Source organism: Lynx rufus, unplaced genomic scaffold, assembly GCF_022079265.1.
Source record: "Lynx rufus isolate CCGP_SWC_20201006 ecotype Redwood Valley unplaced genomic scaffold, mLynRuf1.p SCAF_17, whole genome shotgun sequence".
Lineage (NCBI taxonomy): Eukaryota > Metazoa > Chordata > Mammalia > Carnivora > Felidae > Lynx > Lynx rufus.
Genome location: NW_025814831.1, coordinates 50,123,970 through 50,141,841, shown reverse-complemented (window position 1 = coordinate 50,141,841; position 17,872 = coordinate 50,123,970). Strand labels below are relative to the sequence as shown.

Below are 17,872 nucleotides of genomic sequence, written 5' to 3'. Positions count from 1 at the left end.
ATTTGTACAGAGCTTATTATGTGGTAGGCAATGTGTTAAGAGCTGTGTGTGCAGCAATGAATTTAAAGGTACAGTGCCGAGGCAGCCTGGTATAGTAGAAACAACAGAGATTATAGAGTCAGAAGAGCTAGATTCAAATCCTCAGAATGCCGCTTACTAACAGTAAGAAATAGGACAAATAGTAAGTTTTTTCTTGGGTAAACTAGAGATGATAACATACCTGTCCCTACTTCATAGGATTATTTTTAAAAACAAATAATATACTGATTATGGGAGAGCTAAACAAACATTAGTCACTCTTAGTCATTTTAATCTGATTTCGTTTTTGTAAAAATGTTGGAAGGTAGGGGCCAGTATGATTCATGGGCCCAAACACCTCCAAGGATAGATCAGGTTATCCGCCTGGCTTCCCAATTCATCTTCTCAAAATCTGAGTGGGAGATGATTACATTTAACAGAAATAGAGATATGTTTGACCTAAATTCATCTTGCCCTTTACAGAGACTTATCTACACTAACTTAAACAGTACTTCACATAACTGGAGAGCACTAGCCTTCTAATAACACTCAAATGTACAAATAGTCCAATACAGCCAAGTGAAAGTGCCTGCTCCAATTTATCTCAACTTGGACTAAGTTCTCAAATTGACAACAAAGCCCTGAAAATACATGTTTTCACTTGTTAATAAGCTTCATGTTTCTCTTCCTGTGTATTTGGTATGAAACCACAATTTAAACCTGAGAAGTGAAACTTTTGCAAATTTTGAAAGCAAAACTAGAAAAGAAATCTAAGTCAATCTGCAGTCTATCCCATTTTATCAACAACACTGGAAATGATGGATAAAGTGAAAATGGTAAACCTATGTAATAAAAATAACAAGAACACTAAAATGTATTATAAGCCTAAGGTGAAGGCTATATCCACAGGTCAATTCTGGAAACAGAATTTATATACCTGCACCAGTGATGGCACTGTTTTATGTCTATCTTCACCAAGATGAAAGTATTTTAAAGACTTCTTTTATAGTTCTCAAAACATTTCTATGAAGACAGAAAAGAGTTTTTAAATAATTTGTCTTCAGCCATGATCCAGAGCATCACATCTACTGTCAGAACCATATTCTTTTTTTTTAGGTAGTCATAAAATAAGCCTACTTCTGCACAGTAAGAAAAACAAATACTGAATACGATTTAACCAGATGATTTATAAAATAGTAAACATCCATAACAGTATACTTCACCTTAATAACACATTTTATTTTCACATAACCTTACAAAATATTTAATTGTTATTGAGCTTGATTTAATTAAAATCACAATGATCTGTACTCTTGCACCAGCCAATAAGATGGTATGATGGCAATGCCATGTCTTAGTTCTAATTCCTGACCCTTAAGTTTACAATTTAGCAGTATAGATAGGGTCAGGTGATTCAGTAAGGCAGAAATATTTAAGACTTCCTCTGATTACACAGATATTCACCTGGCTAAGTCCTCGTTTGCTTCAAGTCTTTGCTCAAATCTAACCTTTTCAATGAGGCAGACCCTGAAGATCCTCTTAGAATTCCCCAACCTGACCCCTCCATACCATCCTGGCAATCCTGATCCCCCTTAACCTGCTCATCTTTTCCTTCTTTCCATATCGTTAATCACCTGCTAACATATTACATAATTTTTATCATGTTTATTGTCTCTCTCTCCTACTAGAATCTAAGTTCCATAAGAGCAAGAATCTTGGTCTTCCTCTTCACAGACCCCAAGGCCTCAAAACAGTATCTGGCACATAAGAGGCCCTCACTAAATATTGGTTAAATGTTAAATACACCTTTCCACCCTGTCATCACCCTGCTCCATCCCAGCTCCCCATTGATCAATGTGCCTCAGCCTAACCATACTCATAGGAAAACAAACAGAGCTGGAAATCTATGGAGGCTCTACTTTAGAGCAGAAGAGGGAGAGAAAAAAAGGGGGAGGGTAGAAGAAAGGAAGGGAAGGAGACTTTAAAAGTATTCCCCGTCTATGTCCCTGATAACCCCATCCTAAGTTTTTGCCCTTAATCTTTCTAAATTTTCAATACCTCCCAAATTCTTTGTCTTGATTTTATTCCCTGTGGAATTGTGTCTCAAAATTCAGCAACACTCCTGGTCACTTGGGTGATAAAACAATCCTGAAGAATAATAACTGAAAAGCTATAATCATTCTCAATGGGAGGAAAAAAACAGAAGCAGTGGAAGAAACTGCTGGAAGAAGCAGTGGAAGAAGTCTGTCTCATTTCTTTTTCCTTTCACAGCTAAGCTTAACTTCCTTACTTACCATTCATACCTCAAATTTTACTTTTTAAAAAATTAGTTTTAATTTTAATTCAAATATAGCCAAGACACAGCATTACATTAGTTTCAGGTGTACAACATAGTGATTCAACAACTCTGTAAGTTATGCTATGCTCACAAATATAGCTATTGTCACCATATAACACTTTACAATACCACTGACCATGTTCTCTATGTTGTACCTTTCATTCCTATGATGTATTCATTCCATAACTGGAAGCCTGTACCTCCCACTTCCCTTTACCCATTTTGCCCATCCCCTTCCCCCACTCCCCCCTCCCCTCTGGCAACTACCAGTTGTTCTCTGTTTTTATGGGTCTGTTTCTGCTTTTTTAATTTGTTTGTTCATTTTTCAGATTCAACATATAAGTGAAATCATATGGTATTTGTCTTTCTCTGTCTGACTTACTTCACTTAGCATAATATCCTCTAAGTCCATCCATGTCATCGCAAATGTTAAGATTTCATCCTTTTTATGGCTGAGTAATATTCCACTTATATGCAGGTATGATATATATACATATATATACATACATGTGTGTGTATATATAGTCTATCACATCATACTTACCAATTTATCTATCGATGGACACTTGGGATACTTCCATATCTTGGCTACTGTAAATAATGCTGCAATAAACACAGGTGTGGATATATTTTTTTGAATTAGTGTTTTCCTTTTCTTTGCGTAAATACCCAGTAGAGGAATTACTGGGTCATATGGCATTTCTATTTTTAATTTTTTGAGGAATCTCCATACTGTTTTATACAGTGGCTGTATCAATTTACATTCTCACCAACAAGTTCCTTTTTCTCCACATCCTTGCTAACATTTGTTATTTCTGTTCTTTTTTTGATATCAGCCATTCTGACTGGTGTAAGGTGATACCTCACTGTAGTTTTGATTTGCATTTCCCTGATGATTACTGATACTGAATATTTTGTTCTTTTTTTTTTTTTTTTTTTTAAATTTGTTTTTCAACGTTTATTTATTTTTGGGACAGAGAGAGACAGAGCATGAACGGGGGAGGGGCAGAGAGAGAGGGAGACACAGAATCGGAAGCAGGCTCCAGGCTCTGAGCCATCAGCCCAGAGCCTGACGCGGGGCTCGAACTCATGGACCGCGAGTTCGTGACCTGGCTGAAGTCGGACGCTTAACCGACTGCGCCACCCAGGCACCCCGAATATTTTGTTCTTAATCAACCCTTTCGACTCCTTACTTACACGACCACTATGTTGCTCACTCCTTCAAAACATACTGAGCACATACTATCTGGGAGGGACTGTGCTAGGCTAGCTGATTCAACAGTAGATGCAAGATCCCTGTTCTCATGCAGTCTGAATAGAGCAGGAGATTGACAGCAACGATGATATGTGATGAATGATGAGTAAGAGGGTAAGAAATCATTCAGCAAATAAACATGACCTTATTTAAGGGACAGAAAAGGCCTCCCTGAAAATGCAGTTTTTAAAAACAAATTTAAAGAGAAGATAGGTGAAAAAGAAGAAGCGGCAAGTATTCTAAGAAAAGGAAATACTATCTGCAAAAACCTGAAGGACAGACAGTAGAGTGCATATAAGGAACTGAATGAAATTCAGTATGGTTAAAATGTCAGGATAGGCAAGGTCTTAAACTGTATGATATTCTAAGGCTTTACTCCATAGACAAAGAGAAGGAGGAATGACACAAACTTCAGATTTATATTTTTTGAAGATCAATATATTTTCCTTATTGCAGTCAGAGCAAAGGGGAACAAGAATAGATGCAGGAGATGACAGAGATCTTGATTTCTATGAAATTCTTGATTACTTTTTTTTTTTTCTTAATGTTTATTTGTGAGAGAGAGAGGGAGAGAACATGAGCAGGGGAGAGAGGGAGACAGAGGATACAAAGTGGGCTCTGTGCCGAGAGTGGACAGCCTGATGCGGGGCTTGAACTCACCAACTGTGATAATATGACTGAGCTGAGGTTGGACATTTAACTGACTGAGCCACCCAGGCGCCCCAAAACTCTTGATTTCTATGAAAAGTTTCTCTTTTGTTTGTTCTTTGTTTCTTCTCAGACACCTTCAATGTCATTTTCTTCTGCCACCTCTCTTAAGACTACAGCATTTCCTCAACTCTCCTATAAACTCTCTTGGGTGACCTCACCTATACTTCACAGGTACCACCCCATAAAGTGATGATGACTCCCAAACCTGTATCCCCAGTTCATCTCTCAAGTCCAGAGCTGCACTGTGCTACCATCTGTCAGACATATCCACCTATCAATGTCATATGTTGAAAACCACACACAAGATCCAAACCCACAAATTTAGTATTTTCTAATTCTGTTGATGGCAGCAATATAGTCACCCAAATCAGACTTTTAAATGCCACTGATTACTTGTCCTTCCCCCAACTAATCACCAGGTAATTTTGATCATCTTCTAAATATGACTCATCCATCCCTTCCTTTTATCTCCAGTTCCAATGCCTAAATTTAGGCTTATATGAACTCTCATTTGGATAATTCAGTGACTGGTCTTTATACTTCCAGTAACTTTAATCTATCCACTACACTGTGAGAGATTCCCTTCTACAGTGTTTTCTCAATTTATAGGAAGAAGTCCAGATTCTTTGACATAGGTCCATTATCTGGTCCTTTTCTGCCCAAAAATAGCCTGTGTTCTCCATCTATGACATCTCTGCCAGATTTGGTCACTCCAAATCCCTCAAAATTCATCGTGGCTTCTCAAGATACCAGGTGTTTGCACACACTATTCCCAGAGCCTGAAATATCTTTCCATCTTGTCCACCTGAAAATCACCCTGCATTCTTTTAAAATCCAGTTAATGTCCTTTCTTCCATTAATCCTCCCTGGTTCACGTCATACTTCTCTCTCCTCTCCTCCGTTCCCCTATCCCCAGTAAAAACAGAGTTGGGTATTTCTTTGACTTCACTTCTATTGCACTTACCACATTATAACTGTTTATATGTCTGTTTTCCCAACTAAATTACATGTTCCTTGTTGACAGTGTACTTTCTCTTTCTTGTGTTTGGATCCCCATCCCCTAACATCCAATTGGCATTCAACAAATATTTCCAGAATAAATGAATCTATATACAATGGGATCCTGGAATATGTTTCAAAGTGCCTCATGTCTTTTCAGAATTGTGACTTCTGGCTTAAGGGAGAGAAAAGGAGGGCATATATAAAAGAGGGATTCACCACAGTGGACCCAGTTCACCCAGGACCCAGAAGAACCCATGGACGTGATAAAACTACATGATAAAGATTTCCACACAAATTATACATTATTCATAATTGCAAAAAAATTATTTTAATTGAAAACAAAAATGAATCTTAGAAAGATTCACTAAATGGGTGTTTGTTCAACAGAACCTTTAAAAATAGATCCTTCAAAACTGGTATTTTTGGATAATATTTAATTACCAGGGAAAATACTAGCCATCCCAATTCAAGCAGAAAAAAGAGATACATTGCAGTCCTAATTTTATATAAATCATTTTTAGAAACATATTGGTTTAAAAATATCAGGAAAGGGGTGCCTAGGGGGCTCAGTCAAGCATCTGACTCTTGGTTTCAGCTCAGGTCATGATCTCACTAGAGACTGAGCCCCACATCAGGTTCTGCACTGACAGCACGGAGCTGGCTTGGGATTCTTTCTCTCCCTCTCTCTTTGCCCCTCCCCAGCTCAAGCTCTCTCTCTCAAAATAAATAAATAAACTTAAAAAAACTAAACAAACAAAAACAGGAAAAAAGCCAAAATAAACTATGTTGAATTATTAACAGCATTATCTCTGGGTAATTTTCTATAACTAATGTCATTCAATAATTTATTGAGCATCCATCTGTTATCACACAGTGATGAACAAGAGACATCTATTCCTGCCCTCCTGCAGCTAAACATGTCATACTTGTATAATCAATCAGAAAAAGCAATGCAGGTTAGAAAAATACATGGGCTCTAAATTTATATCCCACAAAAGGTTAAAAAAAAAAAAAAAGATTTCTAGACCTTCTCTGGAATGGAGGTTGGGAACAATTTCGATACAGAAATTTCGATAAAGACCACCACAATGGCTTGTACTGTTAACTACGAACTGTATCATGATGCTGTACTCTCTAGATCACTTGACATGTCTAGATCTTCTGTGGACAGAAGATAGTGAACACACTGTATCTCCAGACCTCTTCCTGCTGGCAGATTTAAATATTAACATTAATTACAAATAAAATTTGCCCAACTTAAATTTAATCTTTATCCATCTTCCACCACATTTCCTTTCTCTTTTGTGTTTCTTCCCCCTGCACCATTTCCTGCTCTTGCCCTATTTATCTAAAAGAATACTTATCCTTTCAACCAGGGAATCGCCAGATTGAGCTCTCCCCTACTGGAGATTCTCAGCAAAGACAGGAGCTTCAGAGGAGATCCGTGTTTTCGAAGAACATATATATAATTCACAAAGATTCTCAAAGGTGTAGTCCTTCTAAAGTTCCTGCTTCCTAAGATACCTGCTTTTCCTGGCAAGAACAAAATCCTGCTCCAGATGGTTGCTGGAGCTGTAATATTTATAAAGAAAAGTACAAATAATACCTGACTACAACAGCAACTAATGTACCTTCATTACTCTTCACTGTTATTATTTTACTAACTTATATCACTGACTGAAAATACTTCTAAAACTTTCAAGGATTTTCAGTTCATCAGAAAGAGTGATAAACAGCAAAATTGCTCTGAGCTCCAGAACTTCAGCACTACATCCCAAATGTTACATGTTTTTGGGAATATTAAGGAGTAAATACAAACTGACAAAATCCTGTAGGATTCAGAGAGCTGAAAAAGGATATGCTATGAAATATTCTTTCAGAAATATTTTTCCTAGAGAACTCAAATAATTGAAATTTGTACTAAAAATACATGGCAGGATATCATAATAGGAATTACAGAGAAACATAGAGTATTAAGTGCTAATTTAATGTTGTGATGTTGAAAGAATATGCCCAGACAACGAGGTGATAGAATTACTGATAGTTATTCATTCATTCATTTATTCATTCATTCAATCTTCAAATTTTTAGAAACACTTACTCTATGCCAGACATAATTCCAGGTGCTGTTAGAAATAGAGCAGTGAATAAAACTCCTGCCCTCACTGAGTACATTAGTGGATTGAAACAGATAATAAACAAGAAAAAAATAAGTAAAAGATGTTACATGATAATTAAGTACAAGAAAAAAAAAGTAGGAAAAAAAGATGGAGGGTGTAAAAGCAAGGGGGGAAGGGAGCAAGCTGTGGCTGTCTGAGGAAAACTTTCTGAGCAGAGAAAATAGGAAGAACACATCAAGACCCACAGGTAGGAAGATGCTTATTATGCATGTTTAAGGAACAGCAAACAGGCCAGTGTGGCTAGAACAGAATGAAGAGGGGAAAGAGTAACAGATGAGGGGAGAGAGATAAGCAGGAAGGGCTGGGGATTCCTGGAGGAGCCTTTGAGTAAGGTTTTTGTGGACAGGTAAGATAGCAACAGGTGAAAGCGGGGGAGGGTGTTGGGAGGTGATTCCAGGTAATCAGAACAAAGGGAAACGAAAGACAAGGAACCAGGATTTTGAGCACGTTTAGCAATCAAAGGCTGCCCAAGCATGGATGAGTATAAGTGTGAGGGAGCATGAATGTGGGGAGGGAAGGAGATGGGGTGGGGCGAAAGGGGGTGAAGATGATATATGATAAATATTCAGTCACTGATCCTCTGTTTAGGAGCTATGGAAGAGAGACACAGGGCAGGGAGGCACCAGGCTAAAGGACAAGCATTAGCTTTTCTTTTAATATAACCCTTTGCTTTTCCTGCAAGAATAAAATCCTGCTCCAGACAGTTGCTTTAGTTATTATACTTATAAAGAAAAAAGGTGGGGATCTTGAGATTTTTGTGGAGAAAACACTTTAAATTTTATTGTAGTAGAGAAAAAATATACAAGAACTGGAATTTAGACTATTTCATTAATATGAACTAAATTCAACTGATCTCATACATAGTGAATCATAAAATGAAAATGACTAAAAAGTGGGGCTGAGAAAGCAAGAAGGAATTTCAATTTTTCAAGAGCATTCCACAAAATGGCCAACCCATAGCTAAACAATGAAGAGTTAATTACCTCTAATTCTACATAAAGAAGAGGATTCTGTTATAATTACCCATTTTGAATTCAAAGGTATTCACAGAGCAAGAATTGGGACTTTCCTCACAGTTCAATACCCCATGCCTAGAACAGCGCCTAGTACAGAAAATTCAAATGCCCTTTTAATGAATAAAAAGCCTACCCATCACAGTCCATTTCAGTAAAATGACATATACCATTTTGAATAGTTATTAATAGATTCATCATATACCATCATGAATTATTATTATTAATAGAATATTAAACAAAAGCAGAAAAGGAGAAAAAAAAAAGGATGTTTTCTTTCCATTTTACCATCCATGCAAAACAACGACAAACCCCAGAGGAATCTACCAGTAAATCACCCATATGACACAGGCTATTTCAACTATATGCAGAGGTGTTGTCTGGAACAATGGGATAAATATCATGATTAAATCCAATAAACAAAGCTGTTACAAAATCAAAGGAAATTTCCCTCAATATATCCATATGAATTGCATTAACACTCCCTTTTTGGAAGAGAAAACAAAAAGCATATAAGAATGTGAAACGATCTCTTTCCTTTTAATCCTTCAAAAACTCAGTGTATTTACGGAATTCAGCTTGCTTCTCTATGACTTCTCTTTAATCTCAAATTAAGAGTACCTTATCCTCCTGCCTGTTTCAACTAATGCAAAAGAGTACAATTAAAAAGACAACAGCTCTTATCCCCTCTTGGTCGGGGATGTTATAAATCCCTGAGAGAGGAACTACTAAAGTAGAAGAATAAACAAACAAACAAAATCAACCAAATACAAATGATGAAACATCTAGCAGAAAAAGCAGAATTCTACATAGGATAATGTTTGCGCACACGTCATTTTGCTCAGCATTAGACTACTTACAGTTAAACCAGACAGACCCCCTTTCACATGACTTTTTAAATGAAGCTCATCCATTTAAAAGTTTTCTTTAAATGCAAATGCCTAATGTCAATATGCTTTCCCATCGACTGTCTTTCAGGAAGCATTTTTCCATGCTAAGACTAGCATCCTCAACTGCAACTCTATATTCGAACTCCCCTCAACAACACAAACGAAAAAAGCTTTTATACTACAAAAAAAAAAAAAAAGGTACGACAGTGGGTTTTGCAAAGGTGTGTGGTTAGTTCTGCATGTTGTGAGCGATCAGAGCAAGCTATGACTAAAAGGCGCTCAGAACTGAGTAAAAAAGGAACCCCGACCCCTTCATCTCCAAGATGCAACAATAAAGGCATCCTCCCTACGTCTCCTACTTCGCTAGAAAGTAGCCCTACTCCCGGGAGCCAGCCGACCGCAGGAAAGGAGCCCGCCGCCGGGCCGGGCCTGCCTCACCTTATAGACGTCTCCGTAGGTGCCGCTGCCGACCCTCTGAACGAGCTCGTAGTCCTGCTGCGGGTTCCGCCTCAGGATGTCCGCGACAGGCCGCAGCGGGGCCTCCATCTTCGCTCAGGGCCCGCGCCCCGCCGGTTCTGCCCGCGGCGCCCGGATCGATTCCCGCTAACGAGAACGAGCGGCGCCGCTTCCCAACATGGAGCCTCTGCCCGCAGCTCCGCCTGCACCAGGGACAAGCAAAGGCTACAACCCCGAGCGGCCCAGCCCCTTCCCTTCCGCCCCGCCGCGGGCAGCGGAGAAGCGGGCCTGGAAGGGTCCGCGGCGTCCCCGCAGTCCCGTTCCGGCCGCGGCCCTTCCCCCTCCCGGCCGCCCGCGAACCGCCGGGGCCTGGGGCTGGCTCGGCACCCGAGGGGGGCGGCCCCGCTCTTTGTTGAGCGCCGACCCGGGACCTACTTCCTCGCCGGCGTCCGCGTCCTGCTTCCCGGCGTCCGCCGGCCGCTCCCGGTCTTGCGCCGCCGCCTCCCGCCGCACCGCACGTCCTCTCGCAGGCGGCGGAGGCGCGTACCGCCGCCGCCGCCGCCGCCGCCGCACCACGTCTCCCACCCGGGGCTGCGTCACCGGGTGAAACGTTCCTGGCCAGCGTGGGTCGGCGCCCAGCGGCCCGCCCGAGAGCGCTCCGGCCGCGGGACCAGAGTGCCGCCCTGAGGCCTGGTCGGGACACGACACCCTCCGGGCCGGGCCACCGCGCCCCCCAGCCCCCCCACGGCCGGCCGCGTCCTTTCGGGGGCCCAGCCTCTCCTACCCACTCTGAGATTAGGACCCCCCACGCTCACCCCGTGAGCCGACGGGCCTCTGCTAAACCGCCCCCAGATCCGTCAGGTAAACTTGGAGGGTGACGGGTAGAGGGAGAAGGGTGGGCACGAGGGCAGCCTTTCCAGCTCAGCACGGGAAAGGTACCGAGGGCACTGGGCCAGAAGTTACCTGGCAGTGGGGCGCCAGGGAAGGAGGTGGGGGAGTGCCGGCTTAACTAAGCCGCGGCACACCCGACTGCACCTTCCTGTTTTGCAAACCTTTCCCAGTGGTAGCAGCTTGAGGCTGCACTACACAGCTGCGCAACCTGTCTCCTACTGAGTTTTTCCACATTTCTGAAAGCCTGAATTCCTAGGGAGTCACAGTGGCCTTTATCCCTGTTGGGCACACGCAGTGCCTTGCCGCGGCGATTGCTCCTTACATTGGATGAGGAGTTCTTCAGAAGCTGAAACAAAATCAAGAGACCACGACCTGATTCTGGCTCTACTTCTTCCTCAGTAGGTGATCTGGGACAAGACATCGTAGTTGACAATATCTGCAGCTTGAAGAGGATAAGGTTTTGCATCTGACAGCCAAGCAAGTGTTTATGAGGCATTTTACGGGATTACAAAGAGGATTTTCAAATATAAGAAGTTGTAAAACACTTCACAGTGCATAGAATATGGAACAGGAGTTCAAGGAAGTAATTTGGCTGGTATTTCACAAGCTATTTTGCAGTTCTAGTTCCAGCGTTGTTTGGAAGGTAGAAATAAAGTTGCCAGGTTTATGTGTACTGGTAAAAATATTCCTAGAATCCAGTAGAGGTTTTGAACAGGAAAGCCAGATGAACACTCAGCCAGTGCATTTAGTAACTGAAAAATCACAAAAGAGCAAGTTACAGATGTTGGCTTGTGGTTTTGAACATCCAATTCAATTCTGTTCTTGGGCAATATACTCCTTGTTGATCGTTGTAATTAGTTGTATAATGTAGAAATTAAATTTACACCTTAACAGGACAAGGAATATATGTATTTTCTTGTGCTCCATGCACAAAGGGCACTTATTTAGGGAGTATAAGTAAGCTCAGACTTACATGCTCTATGGACAAAGCCTATGTGTTTGCTGCATTGAAAAAATTGTTGAAGAACAGTTCCTTCTTTCAAAGCTTCTTGGCACTTGTTTTGGTGGGCACATACTTTTGGCTTCAATGACTCAAAATCTTTTCAAATGTTCTATTGGTATCCTAGTACTTGTTTGCTGTCATAGATTCTTTTTTTTTTCCCTTTGACCCTATAAGGGTTGATCCTATCTCTAGTCTGAAATTTATTCTTATTTATACTTGCATTATTCCAGAGAATTTGAGGCAGCATACAGAAAATACGTATTATAACACAAGATAAAAGTAAGTAAAGGAAGAAATAGGTGTGATGTTAAAGAGAGGAAAAATAGGATACCAGAACAATGCAACAAATTGGCCAAAGTAGAGGGTTTTATAGTGTTTTTGAGATCACCACGAAGCAATTGGTCAAGAGAGGCACTTCTTGTGCTGATACTAAGACTTTAGAAAAGTTTACCTCATGGGCCTTCATAAAGTGGAAAATTTGAATTCCCAGTTTGAAACAAGGATAAATGTCTGATAATCCTTCAAGCATGTTATTCTTGAAACACAGTGTTTGATATGAATTGGGCAATAAAAAGTTTGAGGTCATAAGCTTCAACAAGACTCTGGAATGCACATGTTTTATGTTTCCAGCAATGGCAGATCCATATGCTTTGACCATCAACCCAGAGGTACATAGCATGGAAAAAGTTGAAATTCTACGTGGTGGTTAAAAAATGTGTCTGCTATAATCATTACTTGTACCACAATTGATGCAAAGAGGAAAACATTTGCTTTATTCTAACTCCAAAGGAATCTTAAGGATTTAAAAATAGTGGTTGAGTTCATTTAAACAAGATCAGTGAAATCATAGCTGGTGGGTTAAATATTACATGATTGGTAGAGAAATTCAAATTCAATTTCCATGAAATAAACATGTGGTATGTAAATTTAATCTTACCTCCTAAATAAGCACATAGTTTTAGTAATAAAAAATAATATAATAATAAAGAATAATAAAAAATTATAGCTAACAGGAATTTCTTACAAGCTACCCAGCTTTATAACAAGGTATGGAATAAGGAAAAATATGGCTTGGTAGGCCCTTCATCCCAGCCTCATTATCATATATTCTTTGTGTCTCCATAATGTCTTAAATGCAAATATCTTCCAGGTTTTATTCTTACCTACATAATAACCTGTGATGGTTTGCTGTCTGCTTTGTAGTGTTTTTCCATTCTGTCAAATTTCTTTAGTAAAATGCTGATTGTAATCTGTGGCTTCTGGTTTCAACTGGACATAAAATTTTTTAACTTCTACATAGGTAAGTTTCCCAATTACTATCCAAAACACAAAAGCTAATTAAAGCTCTCAAGTGTGACAACAGATCACAAGGACAGTTTTTGTCTATGGAACATATAGGCTTAACTTATATGATCTCCTGATGAACCTTCCAGCATAAACTAGTTGCAAAATGTAACCCTGTGTGATTGAGCTTATTGCCCCATAGGTTTGTTAGATATAAATTAATTAAATTTTGGAAGACATCTGCCACAGTTATGATTTATATTTTCAAATAGTTAAACTATTGTTTTTGTTACTAATTAGGGTCAGTTGTCTATTGAGGCAAAAACCATGTTTTCAAAGCAGAAGAATTCTATCTTGCTCTGGATAGCAGTAGAACATGGATCTCATTCAGAATCAGTATCAGGTCATCATGATGGGAGTTTCAGTAAAGAAGAGTTGGGGGCTCCTGGCTGGCACTGTCAGTGGAGTATGCGACTCTTGATCTTGGGGTTGTAGGTTCAAGTCCCACGATGGGTGTAGAGATTACCTACAATCTTTAAAAATACAAATAAATAAACAAATAAATAAATAAAATTTTAAAAATCAAAAAAGAAGAAGAAGGCAATGCACATCTCTTTTTAATACAGCTTGAATTGATCATCCAATATGTTAAAATGATGTTTTTAATTAACCTTGATTCCTAGGGTGGATTTTAGGTTTTTACGAGATTTGGTAGTAAGGTTCCTATATTCGGGACAGCTTGGTCATTTCTGCAAATTCAATAGCTAAGAAAAAACTGTAAGTTATAAATAATCTTGTGTTGTTCCTTATTGATTTCCTCACAATATAATAAGTGTAATATTCAGAAGGGATGCCTAAAGTTTGCTTGCACCTTATATAATCTAGTGTTCTGAGAACCCCAAATATATAGAAGAAACCACAGTGCCTGACTGTGGCCTTATCCTACAGCTGTATCACTCTTAAAGGATTCTAATAAGCTCTTTTTTTCTTTGCCCCTTTAAGACAAGGATGATAATGGCATTCCACTGTGGCTAGTCTCGAAGTGTTTCACTATCTCTTATTGGTTCCTTTAATTCCTTTAACCCTGTCCTCATTTTTATAAATAGTCCTTTCATTAGATTCTCTTTCTGTGCTCTTTCTTGCCAGAACCCTGATTGATAGTTACAGGAATTGGAAGTAGCCTCAGGAAAGAAACCCTTGCTTTGTGGGATGGTATTACTCACATATCTGATGATTACCTGTATAAACTTCTTGCCATGAAAAGTGAAACAATGGCATCACAATTGCTGAAATAACCATCAATAGTGGCATGAGATGGAGTGCTGATGGAAGCCGTAGCATTAGAAGACCAGTCTCTAGCACTTAGCTCCTTTGATAGTGATGATTGCTGAAATCATTGTGTCATTTTTTCTGATTGCCTCTGGGAGAATATGTGAGGAAAAAAGACAAATGGCCTGAATTCCAAACTTAAGGCACGAGTAGAAAATCAAAAAGTTTCTTTGACAGCCTTGAAGAAACCTTATTTCTCATGCAGCTGCAGGGAAAACATGGCTGAGAATCCAGCCCACAGCCTAATAGTAAAGGCTGTAGAGTTGCAATGTTAACTGAATGTGAGACTTAGATCTGTTATGCTAAGAGAAGAGTCCAGGTAGAGAAGTTGTTGGGACCCCACGACATAGAATGGGGGCATTTGGGTAGATATAAATGAGGCTGAGAACTTGAACAAGAGTTAGATTTCAAATAGGTGATGTGCATTAAGGAGTACACTGGTCATGATGAGTACCAGCTGTTGTATGGGAAGTATTGAATCACTGTATTGTACACCTGAAAGTAATATGACACTGTATGTTAACTGGAATTTAAATAAAGCCTTAAAAAAAAAGTTAGATTTCAGCACAGCCCTGGTGGAGAAGGACAAGACCTGTTCTTGGAGGAGAAAACTTGTGCACTGAAGAGTTACAGGATCTTGGCAAATACTTATCTATGTTTCAGGTTGACCTGAGAAGCTGGTGGTCTTTCTAAATGGGTTACTTGAAGCTGGTAATCTATGTGCTGAGATGCCAGAACTTCCAGGGCATACTTTAGAGGAATAAATCTGAAGACTTAGGGAGATGGGAATGTTGGACTTGCCCTATTATGTGCATCCTGCTTAGTAATGCTCTATCTGTGCCATCCCTACAAGGACCCATAAAATTTACCTTTATCAAGGCATTGAGTAGAGGGTCACAGCTATCCTTGAAAAATTCTTTGGTGGCTGTCTCAATTGGGTGGAGATGATAATGGAGATGCCACAATGAAATCAGGATCCATGATTTCAGTGGGAATATTGAGATCCTGGTAGAGGCCAGGTGGAAGATTCTTAAATGTTAAAGACTTGTTCAGCACAATTATCATGATAACCCTCAGGAAGAAGTGATAATCAGAGTGTTTGAAAGCAAGGATCTTTGATGGTGGTGTATGATCATCTGTGTTTAGGGATGAATGAAATTAACAGTCTACTTAAGTACTACTTGCCATATGTAAGCAGAAAAATTCTAGGTCTGATGAGCAGAAATGTAACTCAAGTCACTGGTATGGTGATTCAATACATATCACCCAATTCTTTTTTTTTAAGTTTATTTATTTTGAGAGAGAGAGTGCGAGTGGGGGAAGGAAAGAGAGAGGGAAAGAGAGAGAATCCCAAGCAGGCTCCTCACTGTCAGTGTGTAGCCCAACACAGGGCTCCAACTCATGAACCATGAGATCATGACCTGAGCTGAGATCAAGAGTAGGATGCTTAACTGACTGAGCCGCCCAGATACCCCCATATTTTTCAACTGAATCCAGTTCACAAGCCTGGATGGAGTCCCTTTGAGGGGGGAGCCTTGAGGAAGAAGCCTCATAGTTGTATTTCCACATGTGGAATTTTTACTAGAGCAAATCAGTATAGGCTTTGGCACCTAGAATTCAGCTATGGACTTGAAATCTAGAATGTGCTTTTCAATTCCCTTCAAAAGAAATAATCAGAAGCAGTTTGCCTTCATATAGCTGGGATAGCATTGTCATTGTCTTACATCAAGGCTATGTAAACACGTCAGTTGTAATATATCATTCCAGAGGGACCTTTGTTTCCTTGATATCCATTAGAACATCCTGCGAGTCTATTACCTTAATGACATGGTGCAAACCAGATAGATGAACTGGAAGTAGCAACTGCCCTAGATACCTTAAAAAGACCCTTCTATCAGAGGATAAGAAATACATCCAGGTCAGAGACCTGTGCCACAGTGAAATTTCTAACAGTTCAGTGGCATTATTGTGCTCCACCTCAAAAAACAATGCCCAGTCTTAGTTGGCCGCTTTGAATTTTGGAATCACCATACTGCATGTACTGCTCTCTGATCCATTTATCATGTAACCTATATGACTGCCAGTTTTTCATATGACTTGGAAAAACAGAATGCCCCACAGATGGTCCAAGTTGTGGCACAAGCAGCATGGATAAGGTTTGGAATAAGAACATGCTCTCATCTCTTGGCAACTATTCTCCATTTGAAAGGTAACTCTTGGCCTGCTATGAGGCCTTGGCAGAAACTAAACACCTCACTATGGCATACTAAGGGACTGTGTGATGTGAACTGCTCTTTAGGAACTTGGTGTTACCTAATTTACTGAATCATAAATTGAACATGGGCAGCAGAATTCATTGTCAAATGGAAAGGCATATGTACTGGGGTGGCCGGAGCTGGTATAGAAGGCACGAGTAAATTACATGGACAGATTTCCTCTGTACCTGCCCCTACTTCTTTGCCCCCCCCCTTTTTTTTTAACTTTATCTATGGGCTTGTGATCATTTAACAGAAGAAGGAAAAACTTGGGCTTGGTTTATTAATGTTGTGCATTATATCCAACTGGAAGCACATAGCCTCTGAATTATGCCCCTATCTGTAATGGGGTGGTCTTGAAAAATACAGAGGAAGAGAAATTCTCCCTGTGGGCATAACTTTAAATAGAACATCTGGTTGCCCTCTTTGTTAGGAAGGAGAGCTGGCCTGAGGTATAGATCTGTATTTATGTACAGTGGCTAGTAGGTGGGCCAATAACTTGGAAAGAAGAATATCTGAGATAAGGGAGTCAGTAGGAGAGGTAATACAGATGGATTCTCAAAGTGGGCCCAGAATGTGAAAATATCTGTGAACCACATAACTGCCCACAAGAGGGCATTCATTTCAATAATCAGGTTTACAAGAGATCTGTCCTATGGATGTCAGCCTCTACCTGGTCACCCAGTGGTAGTTCAGTGGTCCTATGTAAAAAAGGAATGACGGCAAATATGGGTTCAACAACATGGACTTCTACTTGCCAAGGATAATGTACTGGGGTGGCCGGAGGATAATACAGTTACTGCCACTTTGGAGCATTTAACCTGCTTATAACAGAGGCCATTGCAGAGACCCCAGTATGGTAGTATTCCCTAGACCAGTCAACCACCTGGTGGCAGTTTATTATACTAGATCCTTTCCATTATGGAGAGAAGAGGGATTCATCCTCATGGAAATAGTACATATTCCAAATACAGGTTTAACTTCCCTGCCTGGAAAGCTTTTTTACAAGTACCATAATCCAAGGATTTATAGAATGCCTTATTTCATCACCATGTATTACAACATTAAATTTAAGCAAGAAACTCATTTTATTTTGAGGGAAGTATGTCAATGAAGTCATAACCACTGAATTAATTGATCTTACCTTAAACCCATCACTTAGAAGCAGCTAGTTTAAGGGAAGAGAGGAAAGGCCTGCTGAAGGATTGGTTGTGATACTGACTGGGAGATAACCCAGTGAGGATATG

The 17,872-nt window shown here is 39.9% G+C and overlaps 2 protein-coding genes across 4 annotated transcripts in view; one reads left to right on the top strand and one right to left on the bottom strand.

Annotated features, from left to right (window-relative positions):
• The window catches only part of MAP4K5 (mitogen-activated protein kinase kinase kinase kinase 5), a 113,531-nt gene extending 103,511 nt beyond the window's left edge, over positions 1 to 10,020 (bottom strand). For all 3 annotated transcript variants that reach the window (XM_047079687.1, XM_047079688.1, XM_047079689.1), the window contains exon 1: positions 9,846 to 10,020. In XM_047079687.1, the coding sequence (XP_046935643.1) occupies positions 9,846 to 9,953 (108 nt within the window). In that variant the 5' untranslated portion in view covers positions 9,954 to 10,020. The remainder of the gene's footprint in view (positions 1 to 9,845) is intronic.
• A 502-nt stretch (positions 10,021 to 10,522) lies between these two features.
• The window catches only part of ATL1 (atlastin GTPase 1), a 90,946-nt gene continuing 83,596 nt past the window's right edge, over positions 10,523 to 17,872 (top strand). Inside the window, exon 1 of the mRNA XM_047079690.1 lies at positions 10,523 to 10,724. The gene's annotated coding sequence lies outside the window, so the exon portion shown is untranslated. The remainder of the gene's footprint in view (positions 10,725 to 17,872) is intronic.